The sequence below is a fragment of the Neoarius graeffei genome, chromosome 3 (genome assembly GCF_027579695.1).
Source record: "Neoarius graeffei isolate fNeoGra1 chromosome 3, fNeoGra1.pri, whole genome shotgun sequence".
NCBI classification, from domain to species: domain Eukaryota; kingdom Metazoa; phylum Chordata; class Actinopteri; order Siluriformes; family Ariidae; genus Neoarius; species Neoarius graeffei.
In genome coordinates, this window is record NC_083571.1 from 12,028,759 (window position 1) to 12,040,773 (window position 12,015).

At 42.7% G+C, this 12,015-nt stretch overlaps 1 protein-coding gene across 3 annotated transcripts in view; it reads left to right on the forward strand.

Moving 5' to 3' along the window:
• Positions 1-2,293: 2,293 nt before the first annotated feature.
• Positions 2,294-12,015, forward strand: part of dcbld1 (discoidin, CUB and LCCL domain containing 1) — a 160,470-nt gene continuing 150,748 nt past the window's right edge. For all 3 annotated transcript variants that reach the window (XM_060916409.1, XM_060916411.1, XM_060916410.1), the window contains exon 1: positions 2,294-2,552. In XM_060916409.1, the coding sequence (XP_060772392.1) occupies positions 2,474-2,552 (79 nt within the window). In that variant the 5' untranslated portion in view covers positions 2,294-2,473. The remainder of the gene's footprint in view (positions 2,553-12,015) is intronic.

Sequence of the window (12,015 nt, forward strand, 5' to 3'; positions counted from 1 at the left end):
ACCTTGTTGTGAGGTGACAGTGATCACCACTAATCCACTGCAGGACATAAAATTGTAAATATTAACTAATAATAATTTTATAATAATAATAATAATAATAATAATAATTATTATTATTATTATTATTATTATTATTATTATTATTATTATTATTGCTGTTGTTGCTGTCATCAATATTTACTTTGTCTTGTGTAAATTTGTTTTATGTATAATAATAATAATAATAATAATAATAATAATAATAATAGGCGTTTTATTTATTAAATAAAAATAACCTACATTTAAAACTTTTATAAAGCTTTTATGAAATAATTTACACTGCTTTGATTAAAAAAAAAAAGCACCATATGGTATACAGGCTGAAACCACAGACGTCTCTGTTAGACAGGTCTGACTGGTAAAGTGAGCGTTAGTGGGCGGAGAAAAAAAATGGCACCCCACATCCTTATTTGTCCTTCCTTTCTAATTTTGTGTATTAGAAATATTCTAATATTTCTTTCATATCTACATATACATACATATATAATATGTATATGTCTGTATATATATATATATATATATATATATATATATATATATATATATATATATATCCAACAGCTTTCATTCTATACAACATTTTACATCATTATTCTTCGAACAGAGATTGTTCTGGAAATAAAACATGACACAAATAAAGTTTTGTGACCAGAACTGGGTGGAGCAAAGAAAAGAGGGTCGCATCTCAGTTGGCTCCATGTGCTCTAGATCGGTGCACTCTGTATAAAGTATTGTATATTAATTTATACTGCTGCCTAAATGTAAACTGCTGTCTAGTGTAAGAAGGGTGTGTATGAGTTTATTTGTGTAGCACACATTCAGTGTCCAGGCTCATGGACAGTCAATCTAAAGCTGTGTTTTAAAAAATTATATGTTTTTGCAAAATATTAGCAAAAGATATAAATCACCTCCAAATCACTTGAGAGAATTACTATAAATTAACATCAACCTCTGTAGCTTTCTAGACAATTTGTCGCTGCTAATAATAATAATAATAATAATAATAATAATAATATTATTATTATTATTATTTCTACTACTACTACTACTACTAATAATAATAATAATAATAATAATAATTTGATTATTTAAATAATTTTTGTTTGTTTGTTTGTTGTTTTTTTTAACTTGTGGTTTTAGGAAAATGATTGTTTACCTCATTGTATCCTAAAATTACTGAATTACTGTAAATTAACATCAACATCTGTAGCTCTCCAGACAATTTGTCAATAATAATAATAATAATAATAATAATAATAATAATAATGTGATTATTTAAATGCCTTTTTGTTTGTTTGTTTGTTTGTTTGTTTGTTTACTAGTGGTTTTAGGGAAATTATTGTTTTACCTCGTTGCGTCCCAAAAGTGTACATTTTATAAGCTCAGATTATTATTATTGCTTTTAATGGTACATATTTTAAACCTGACCGCTAAAATATTTTGAACATTTGACAAATATTTTATTGTGGTTGTTGTTGTTAATAATAATAATCATAATAATAATAATAGTAGTAGTAGTAGTGGGGCGGCACGGTGGTGTAGTGGTTAGCACTGCCGCCTCACAGCAAGAAGGTCCTGGGTTCGAGCCCCGGGGCCGGCGAGGGCCTTTCTGTGTGGAGTTTGCATGTTCTCCCCGTGTCCGCGTGGGTTTCCTCCAGGTGCTCCGGTTTCCCCCACAGTCCAAAGACATGCAGGTTAGGTTAACTGGTGACTCTAAATTGAGCGTAGGTGTGAATGTGAGTGTGAATGGTTGTCTGTGTCTATGTGTCAGCCCTGTGATGACCTGGCGACTTGTCCAGGGTGTACCCCGCCTTTCGCCCGTAGTCAGCTGGGATAGGCTCCAGCTTGCCTGCGACCCTGTAGAAGGATAAAGCGGCTAGAGATAATGAGATGAGATAGTAGTAGTAGTAACAATAATTACTATCATTAATCGATCAATCAATTTCTGGCATACTGTTTCAGGCCCCCATGAACAATCCATTTATTTATTTTTTTAATATCAGTATTATTTAGACCGAATCCAAACTCATAATTCATTTTTTACGTAAAAAAAAAGAAGAGAAAAATATAAAAGAATCTGGCGGTGTATATGCCTGAAAAGGGTGTTAGTTCTCGCTCCCCCGGTCTGTCCCTCCGCAGGGGATTAATGAGCTCAGTTTTCATTCTGTATCTGGAGTTCGTTATTGAATGTGCTTGTGCGCATGCGCAATGTTACCGCGTGCCGTTTGGTGGCGCAACTGGGGGCAAAACACGGAAGAGTTCATTCAGAGAGAGAGAGAGAGAGAGAGCACCGAAATCTCGCCTAGTAGATGATTTCCAGGTCCTACAGGGACGGGCTTCTGTTTTTCTTTTCCCAGAGGAAAATGTTCCAGTAAAAGTTTCTCCAAATGCGCCTCGGCACTTTTTCCGCGTCTCCCGGTGGCCTGAAGTTGAAATGTTCGCCGAAAAATCATTGTATGGACTGGTTTTGGTGTGTGTGACAATTTACCCGCTGATACTCGCTGAGAAAGCCGGTAAGTGAGCAGAAAGGGTTAAAGAGAGAAAAGTTAAGGGTTAAAGTTTTGTGTGGAAACAAAGTAACCGGCGGCAGGATACAGTGCTGCGTTAAAGAAACGAACAGCAGAGTGTTCAGGAGGGTTATTAAGTGTTCATGAGGGTTATTAAGTGTTCAGGAGCGTTATTAAGTGTTCATGAGGGTTATTAAAGTGTTCAGGAGCGTTATTAAGTGTTCATGAGGGTTATTAAGTGTTCATGAGGGTTATTAAGTGTTCATGAGGGTTATTAAAGTGTTCAGGAGCGTTATTAAGTGTTCAGAAGCGTTATTAAGTGTTCATGAAGGTTATTAAAGTGTTCATGAGGGCTATTAAGTGTTCAGGAGCGTTATTAAGTGTTCATGAGGGTTATTAAGTGTTCATGAGCGTTACTGAGTGTTCATGAGGGTTATTAAGTGTTCAGGAGTGTTATTAAGTGTTCATGAGGGTTATTAAGTGTTCATGAGCGTTATTAAGTGTTCAGGAGTGTTATTAAGTGTTCAGGAGTGTTATTAAGTGTTCAGGAGTGTTATTAAGTGTTCATGAGGGTTATTAAGTGTTCAGGAGCGTTACTGAGTGTTCATGAGCGTTATTAAGTGTTCAGGAGCGTTACTGAGTGTTCATGAGCGTTATTAAGTGTTCAGGAGCGTTATTAAGTGTTCAGGAGCGTTATTAAGTGTTCATGAGGGTTGTTAAGTGTTCATGCATGTTATTAAGTGTTCAGGAGTGTTATTAAGTGTTCAGGAGCGTTATTAAGTGTTCATGAAGGTTATTAAAGTGTTCATGAGGGCTATTAAGTGTTCAGGAGCGTTATTAAGTGTTCATGAGCGTTATTAAGTGTTCAGGAGCGTTACTGAGTGTTCATGAGCGTTATTAAGTGTTCAGGAGTGTTATTAAGTGTTCAGGAGCGTTATTAAGTGTTCATGAGGGTTGTTAAGTGTTCATGCATGTTATTAAGTGTTCAGGAGTGTTATTAAGTGTTCATGAGCGTTATTAAGTGTTCATGAGGGTTATTAAGTGTTCAGGAGCATTATTAAGTGTTCATGAGCGTTATTAAGTGTTCAGGAGCGTTATTAAGTGTTCATGAGCATTATTAAGTGTTCATGAGCGTTATTAAGTGTTCAGGAGCGTTATTAAGTGTTCAGGAGCGTGTGCTGTGTGTCACAGCAAAATCAGGAAAATGTAGCTGAGTGAGTGACTGTAGTGCTAGCTACATCCCAAACTGTACACTGACCTTCTAATTAGTGCATAGAAATAAACCACAAGTTTGAGTCTGAGGCATTTAAAACCTAAAACGCATGTGTTTCATCGCCAGTGCTTTGTTTTTGTCGGAAATATAACATGAAATGAACATGTTTTAGGTCAGAGCTGTGGTGCAGAAACGCACTCGTGACTGTGGAGAAATCCCAAATAACTCCTTTCCCTCTGTCTTTCTCCATATCCACTCGTTATAATGTGAAATAATGGCTTAAAACACCCTACTTAGTGCACTTGGGGTTTATTTAGGATTTAGCCTTGGATTTGTTACAGAGCACTTTTGACATTCAGATGTTAAAATTGTACCAAAATAAATACAGCGTCCTTCATGTTTCTGAATGAGTTGTTGTTCTGAAATAATCAGTTTTGAAAAGTAAAAAAAAAAAGTAAAATACTTGATTCTTCCTTTACTGCTGGACTAAACATCAGATTTAGGAGAAAGGATACTTGTCTTTAACTTGTTTGTTAATGTTTACTTTCTGAAGGCGTGTGTGAGAGAGAGAGGTTGAAATGTTTCTAAATGAAAAATCCTCATTTCTTTCATTACAGTTTGATTAACTATTCAGTAGGAAGCATGGACTAGGAAAAACAATAAACACAGGAAACATTTCACAATTTTGCCAAGTTTATACCACTTTTGAGCTTTGCACTAAAGTAAGTGACAGAATAATGTGAGCTATCTGTAATGTTATTCAGTGCTTACTTTCTTTTTCTTCAACATCTTTATTTGTTTGGTTATTTGTTCATCCATTTACTCATGTAATATGACTAAATGGATGGACGAATAATCAGTAGTCATATTTTCCTCAAAATCGTTCTAAATATAGCGACACAAATCGTTTTCGGGTTCAGCGACGCAATATTTTCCTCAAAATCGTTCTAATATCATGATGCAAATCATTTTCGGGTTCAGCAATGCGATATTTTCCTCAAAATTGTCCTAAATATTGTGATACAAATCGTTTTCGGGTTCAGTGATGCAATGTTTTCCTCAAAACCATCTTAAATATTGTGATACAAATCGTTTTCAGGTTCAGCGACGTGATATTTTCCTCAAAATCGTTCTAAATATCGTGATGCGAATCGTTTTCGGGTTCAGCGACGCAATATTTTCCTCAAAATCGTTCTAAATATTGTGATGCGAATCGTTTTCGGGTTCAGTGACGCAATATTTTCCTCAAAATCATCCTAAATATTGTGATGCGACTCGTTTTCAGGTTCAGTGATGCGATATTTTCCTCAAAATCATCCTAAATATCGTGATGCAAATCGTTTTCGGGTTCAGCGATACGATATTTTCCTCAAAATCATTCTAAATATCGTGATGCGAATCGTTTTCGGGTTCAGTGACGCAATATTTTCCTCAAAATCGTTCTAAATATTGTGATGCGAATCGTTTTCGGGTTCAGTGACGCGATATTTTCCTCAAAATCATCCTAAATATTGTGATGCGACTCGTTTTCAGGTTCAGTGATGCGATATTTTCCTCAAAATCGTCCTAAATATCGTGATGCGAATTGTTTTCGGGTTCAGCGATGCGATATTTTCCTCAAAATAGTTCTAAATATCGTGATGCGAATCGTTTTCGGGTTCAGTGATGCGAGATTTTCCTCAAAATCGTCCTAAATATCGTGATGCGAATCATTTTTTGTCACAGTACGGTCCAGTCCATCCATGCCTGAGTTTATGGGACTTCCAGGCCAGATCCGGGACAGGAATTCAGTCCTGCCTTGCTGTAGGCCATTTTCCCTGAAGCGGCACTCCCACACCTGCTACCGCTCCTCTCCCATCAGCCAGGGCCTTCTTAAGAGCTGTTTGGAGCTGCTCCAGTTACTAGACTGTCTCTTGCGGACTTTCCTTGCCTCGCTGTAGCCCTCTGGTAATGAGCAATTCCAGCGTTATGGACGTGACACTTGAACTCAAAATGGCAACAAATGACCCAGTGCATGTTTTATTGTCTCCCAGTATTTAAACAGGTGTTGCATATTTTAAGGCTGTACCATACTGGAGAAGTGATAGAACAAGAACAATTCCCATAGTACATCTAGGGCATGCCAGAAAACGCCAATAAAAGATGCGTTATGGATGTGACAGAAAAAGTATCACTTTTCTTGGGTGACTGTACATTTTTATCAAACTCTGTGAAATTGTAAACCTAATGTCGAAATGGAGATATCCATTTGATAGAGGGGTCCAAGGTGAATATTAAAAAAATCTTTGTTTAAAATATTTTGTATTTCATGCAGAGTTTCGGAAGGAAAAGTCAGCGTTATGGATGTGACGAAATTCCGTTATGGATGTGACGCGTCTGAAATAGACATGGCATATGTTTAGAAAATCAGCAATTTAACCACCATAACCCTTTGAAAAACTCTCTAAATATCAGCTAAAACTATCAAAGTTCTTAAATAATATTTAGGATGGCTATTGTTTTGCTGTTTTGTGGATTTTAGCATACATTTCTGTGGCTTGTGGCAATAATATAGAATTGTACATGATCAAAGTTGATTTTAGCTTGGGTTTTACATTATAAGAAAGAAAGACTGACAGTGACATATTAGGTTGGTTACAAATTGGTTCAACTTATTCACATCTGTAAAATACAGGCCTAGGTGAGATCTCTGGGAGTGGTTTTGATGTATTACATGTTGCTTTATTTTTGCATGGTGAGGTTGACATTTACATGGAATTGCCCTATTGTGACTTCTCAATTCCCCCTTGCCTGTATTGTTCTGTGGGTTTTTTTTGTCTAGTTTTCTGTCTAGTTTTTGCCCCTGTTTTACCTGCCTGTTCTTCTGGATTGTGTTTTTTGCTTCCTGTACCTGAGTTTCCCTTGTTGCTGTTTTCTTCAGTTTTTGTGAAGATTTTTCTGTCCTGTTTTTGTCCCTGACCGTGCCTGCGTGCTCTTCTGTGTTTTGACCTCTTGGCCCGCTCTTTGACCACTGATTTTTGCCTGAGCCCTATTGTACCTCTGCCCTCAACTTCATTAAAGAAGTTCTTTTCTGTACACTGCCTGTTTTGAGTCTGCTCTTGGGTCCTCACTTCCCCTCAGCTCGCCATTTCTGACAGGACAGTCTGGCCAACATGGACCCAGCAGATTTTGCCCATCAAAGAGCAGCAGTGCAAAAACAGGGAGCTCTCCTTGGGACCCACCAACAGGACATCCAACAGGTGAACCAAAACCTTGTCACCATCTCTAACACACTCAATCTTCTTGCCACTCAGCTACAACAGCTTCAAGTAGTGTCTGCTCCTACACAACCCTTTCCGCCTACCGCTCCTCCTGCTCCAGCCTTCTTCAGAGAGCCGAGACTTCCCACCCCACAGCCATACGACGGAGAACCAGGTACCTGCAGATAATTTTTATCTCAATGCTCGCTAACCCTTGAGCTTCAACCACTGGCCTTCCCTACGGAGCATTCCCGAGTGGCCTATACCATCACTCTTCTCACTGGCAAACCTAGGGAGTGGGGAACAGCTATGTGGGACGCCAATGCACCATGCTGCGCCAGCTTCAAGAGTTTCACAGAGGAGATGAGGCGAACCTTTGATCGTTCTCTGTCTGGCAGAGAGGCAGCAAGAGAAATCATGGGACTGTGGCAGGGTGCCCGGTCCACGTTTGATTATGCGATTGAGTTTCACACTTTGGCGGCATCTTGTGGCTGGAATGAGAGTGCCTTGTTTGACGCATTTTTGAGCGGGCTGTCAGACTCCATCAAAGATGAACTGGTCTCACGAGAACTGCCACCTGATCTCCCCGGTCTCATGGACCTCGCCAGTTGTGTTGACTCCCGGATCAGACAGCGGGTGAAAGAAAGAACTCGGACTAGTCTTGCTCCTACTCAGCCTCCCATCCCTTCCACTGAGCCAATGCAGGTAGACCAAGTCTGCATCTCACCTGAGGAACGACAGTGCCGTCGGGATATGAGGGCATGTTTTTATTGCGGACAGCTGGGGCATTTCTGCCAATCTTGCCCTTTAAAAGGAAGAGCCCACCAGTGAGTTTAGGGGCCCTGGTGGGCAATGTCCAGAATCAGCCCCCTACCGATCGACCGCTACTCCCAGTGGTCATCATCCATGGCAATCAGCCCCACAACCTCCAGGCACTCATTGATTCAGGGGCTGACAGAAACCTGATCTGCTCGACCACCGCCAAGTGCTTGGGGATTCCACTACTGGCTCTGAACCTGTCCCTCACTCTCCTGATCCTTAACAGTACTGGTCTGACCACGATCACCCATAAAACAGCCCCGGTCACCTTAAGAATCTCAGGCAACCACTCTGAATCCGTCCAGTTTTTCGTCATGAGCAATCCCCATGTGCCCATAGTTCTTGGTCTGCCCTGACTAACTCTACATAACCCCCATGTCAACTGGACAAACACCACCATTTTAGGATGGAGTCAGTTCTGTTTATCGTCATGCCTGAGATCTGCCCTCCCTCACGCTGAGCTGCTCCAGCCCACCATTGGTGAATATCCTGACCTCTCTCATGTGCCTCCCGAGTATAATGACTTAAAACCTGTGTTCAGCAAGTCACAAGCTGTTTCCCTTCCTCCCCATAGGCCCTATGACTGGAATTGACCTTCTTTCTGGCACTGCACCACCTAAGGGGCAACTTTACTCTCTCTCTCCTTCTGAAAGGCAAGCCATGGATAAATACATCACCGAGTCCTTAGCAGCTGGAATTATTCATCCCTCCTCTTCTCCTGCAGGGGCAGGATTCTTTTTTGTGGAGAAGAAGGACAAGTTCTTGTGCCCTTGCATTGATTACCGGGGGCTAAATGACATCACCATCAAGAACCGTTACCCCCTACCTCTCATGACTACGGCGTTTGAGTTACTCCAGGGAGCTCAGATTTTCACCAAGCTAGACCTGCGCAATGCTTACCACCTCGTGAGGATCAGGGAAGGGGACGAATGGAAGACGGCGTTCAACACCCCCACGGGCCACTACGAATATCTCGTGGTCCCGTTCTGCCTGACTAACGGTCCCGCGGTTTTCCAGGCCCTCGTTAATGATGTCCTGTGGGACTACCTTAACCTTTTTGTTTTTGTTTATCTGGATAATATATTGATTTTTTTTCCCCCGCTCCCTTCATGAACACTGCATCCATGTCAGGCAGGTCCTTCAACGACTCCTGGAAAGCAAACTCTTTGTTAAGGCCGAAAAATGTGAGTTCCATAGAAGCTCTGTCTCCTTTCTGAGTTTCATTATCTCCCCTGCACAGATTCAGATGGACCCCCTGAAACTCTAGGCAGTTGCTGACTGGCCCATCTCATCTTCTCAGTGAGAACTCCAGCGGTTTCTTGGGTTTGCGGATTTCTACAGGCGATTCATCAGGAACTTTAGTACGGTAGCTGGGCCTCTCATGGCTCTAACTTCCACCAAGGTCCATTTCAGCTGGGGGGAAGGGGCCAAGAAGGTGTTCTCCGAGCTCAAACAAAGGTTCATGTCAGCACCCATACTCACCATTCCAGATCCGTCCCGGCAGTTCGTGGTTGAGGTCGATGCTTCGGAGTCAGGGGTCGGAGCCAAATTGTCCCAAAGATCGGCTAGTGACAACAAGCTTCATCCTTGCTCCTTCTTCTCTCGTCGGCTTTCCCCCTCTGAGAGAAACTACGACGTTGGCAATAGGGAACTGTTGGCTGTGAAACTGGCCTTGGAAGAATGGAGACATTGGTTGGAGGGGTCAGACCTTCCCTTCATCGTATGGACAGATCACAAGAACCTTGCATACCTCAGGACTGCCAAGCGCCTCAATTATCTCCAGGCCCGATGGTTTCTCTTTTTTTTTCTTGCTTCAGGTTCACACTTTCCTTCCACCCAGGCTCTAAGAATGGTAAGCCCGATGCCTTGTCCAGAATGTTCTTTCCCCTCCAGGAGGAATCGACCTCCCCTGAGACCATCCTTCCTCCACGGTGCCTGGTGGAGGCCGCTCTGTTAGAGGTGGAAACCCTGGTCCAGAAGGCCCATGAGCAGGACCCAGGGCTCAGTAATGCACCTCCTAACCATCTTTTTGTTTCGGGCACAGGTGTTGCAGTGGGGTCATGGTTCCAGAATGGCGTGCCACCCAGGAGCAGCCCGGACTCTGGCACTTGTCCGACAACATTTTTGGTGGCCATCCATCAAGGAGGACGTCCAGAGGTTTGTGGCAGCTTGTGATATCTGCGCCAGGAACAAGACTGGCAACAGACCCCCTGCTGAGACCCCTTCCTGTTCCCCACCGGCCCTGTTCACACATAACCCTGGATTTCGTCACAGGACTCCCTAATTCAGGTGGCAATACTTGTATGCTCACTGTTGTTGATCGTTTTTCTAAAGCTGTTCATTTTATCCCTCTGCCCAAGCTTCCCACTGCCAAAGAGACCACCAAATTGCTGATACTCCACGTTTTTTGTCTACATGGACTCCCCTCAGTCATCGTGTCAGACCGCGGACCCCAGTTCTCTGCCCAATTCTGGAAAGCTTTCTGTAAACTCATTGGCGCTTCTTGCAGTCTGTCTTCAGGTTTCCACCCTCAGACCAATGGACAGACGCAACGGGCCAACCAGGAGCTGGAAGTGGCCCTCAGGTGCATGATGTCCAAGGATGCTGCCTCCTGGAGCAAGACCATTCCTTGGATAGAATATGCTCACAACTCTTTACCCGCCTCTGCTACAGGTCTTTCCCCCTTCCAGTGCTCTCTGGGTTACCAGCCACCACTCTTCCCTGTCCAAGAAGAAGAAGTCGTCGTGCCCTCTGCCCAGGTGTTTGTGCGCCGCTGCAGGAGAACATGGGCGTTGACCAGGAAAAAGCCGATGTTTAAAGAGCAAGCCGACAAACACCGCTCGGCAGCTCCCATCTGTTGGGTGGGGCAGCGGGTAATGCTCGCCACCTGCCCCTCAAGATGGTCTCCTGCAAATTGGCTCCCAGGTTCATAGGGCCCTTCCCCGTCTCCAAGGTAATTAATCCCTGCTCTGTAAGACTGTCTCTGCCTGTAACCATGCATCGTATTCACCCAACTTTCCATGTCTCCCAAGTCAAACCCCTTGTCTTTAGTTCCCTAGTTCCCAACAACACCCTGAGGCACTTCCTAAGGTGCCTGGAGGCGCCCGTGGGGGGGGTACTGTCACAGTCTGGTCCAGTCCGTCCATGCCTGAGTTTGTGGGACTTCCATGCCGGGTGCAGACCGGATCCGGGACAGGAATTCAGTCCTACCCTGCTGTAGGCCATTTTTCCTGAAGCAGCACTCCCACACCTGCTACCGCTCCTCTCCCATCAGCCAGGGCCTTCTTAAGAGCTGTTTGGAGCTACTCCAGTTGCCAGACTGTCTCTTGCGGACTTTCGTCGCCTCGCTACAGCCCTCTGGTATTGTGACTTCTCGATTCCCCTTGCCTGTATTGTTCCGTGGTGTTTTTTGTCTAGTTTTCTGTCCAGTTTTTGCCCCTGTTTTACCTGCCTGTTCTTTTGGATTGTGTTTTTTGCTTCCTCTACCTGGGTTTCCCTTGTCCCTGTTTTTTCTTCAGTTTTTGTGAAGGTTTTTCTGTCCTGTTTTTGTCCCTGACCATGCCTGCGTGCTCTTCTGTGTTTTGACCTCTTGGCCCGTTCTTTGACCACTGATTTTTGCCTGAGCCCTATTGTACCTCTGCCCTCAACTTCATTAAAGAAGTTCTTTTCTGTACACTGCCTGTTTTGAGTCTGCTCTTGGGTCCTCACTTCACCTCAGCTCGCCATTTCTGACAGTTTTTGGGTTCAGCGAGGTGATTATTTTCTTCAAAATTGTCCTAAATATCATGATGCATATCATTTTCGGGTTCAGAGACGCAATATTTTCTTCAAAATCGTCCTAAATGTTGTGATACAAATCGTTTTTGGGTTCAGCGACACGATATTCCCTCAAACATTCTAAATATCGTGATGCGATGCAATATTTTCCTCAATTTTTTTAAATATTGTGATGCGAAATGTTTTCGGGTTCAGTGACGCGATATTTTCCTCAAAATCGTCCCAAATATCGTGATGCGAATCGTTTTCAGGTTCAGTGATTTTTTTCCAGCACTGCTTTAGTGGACGAGTGCAGTTTCAGATCTCTGCCGTGTCAATGTTGGCACGACGTGAAAGCATGGATGGCGTCACCATGAAAGCATGACTTTCACATGCTTTCACAGTGACAACCTGTTCCTTTGCTTCAGGTTTGTCTGGTTTA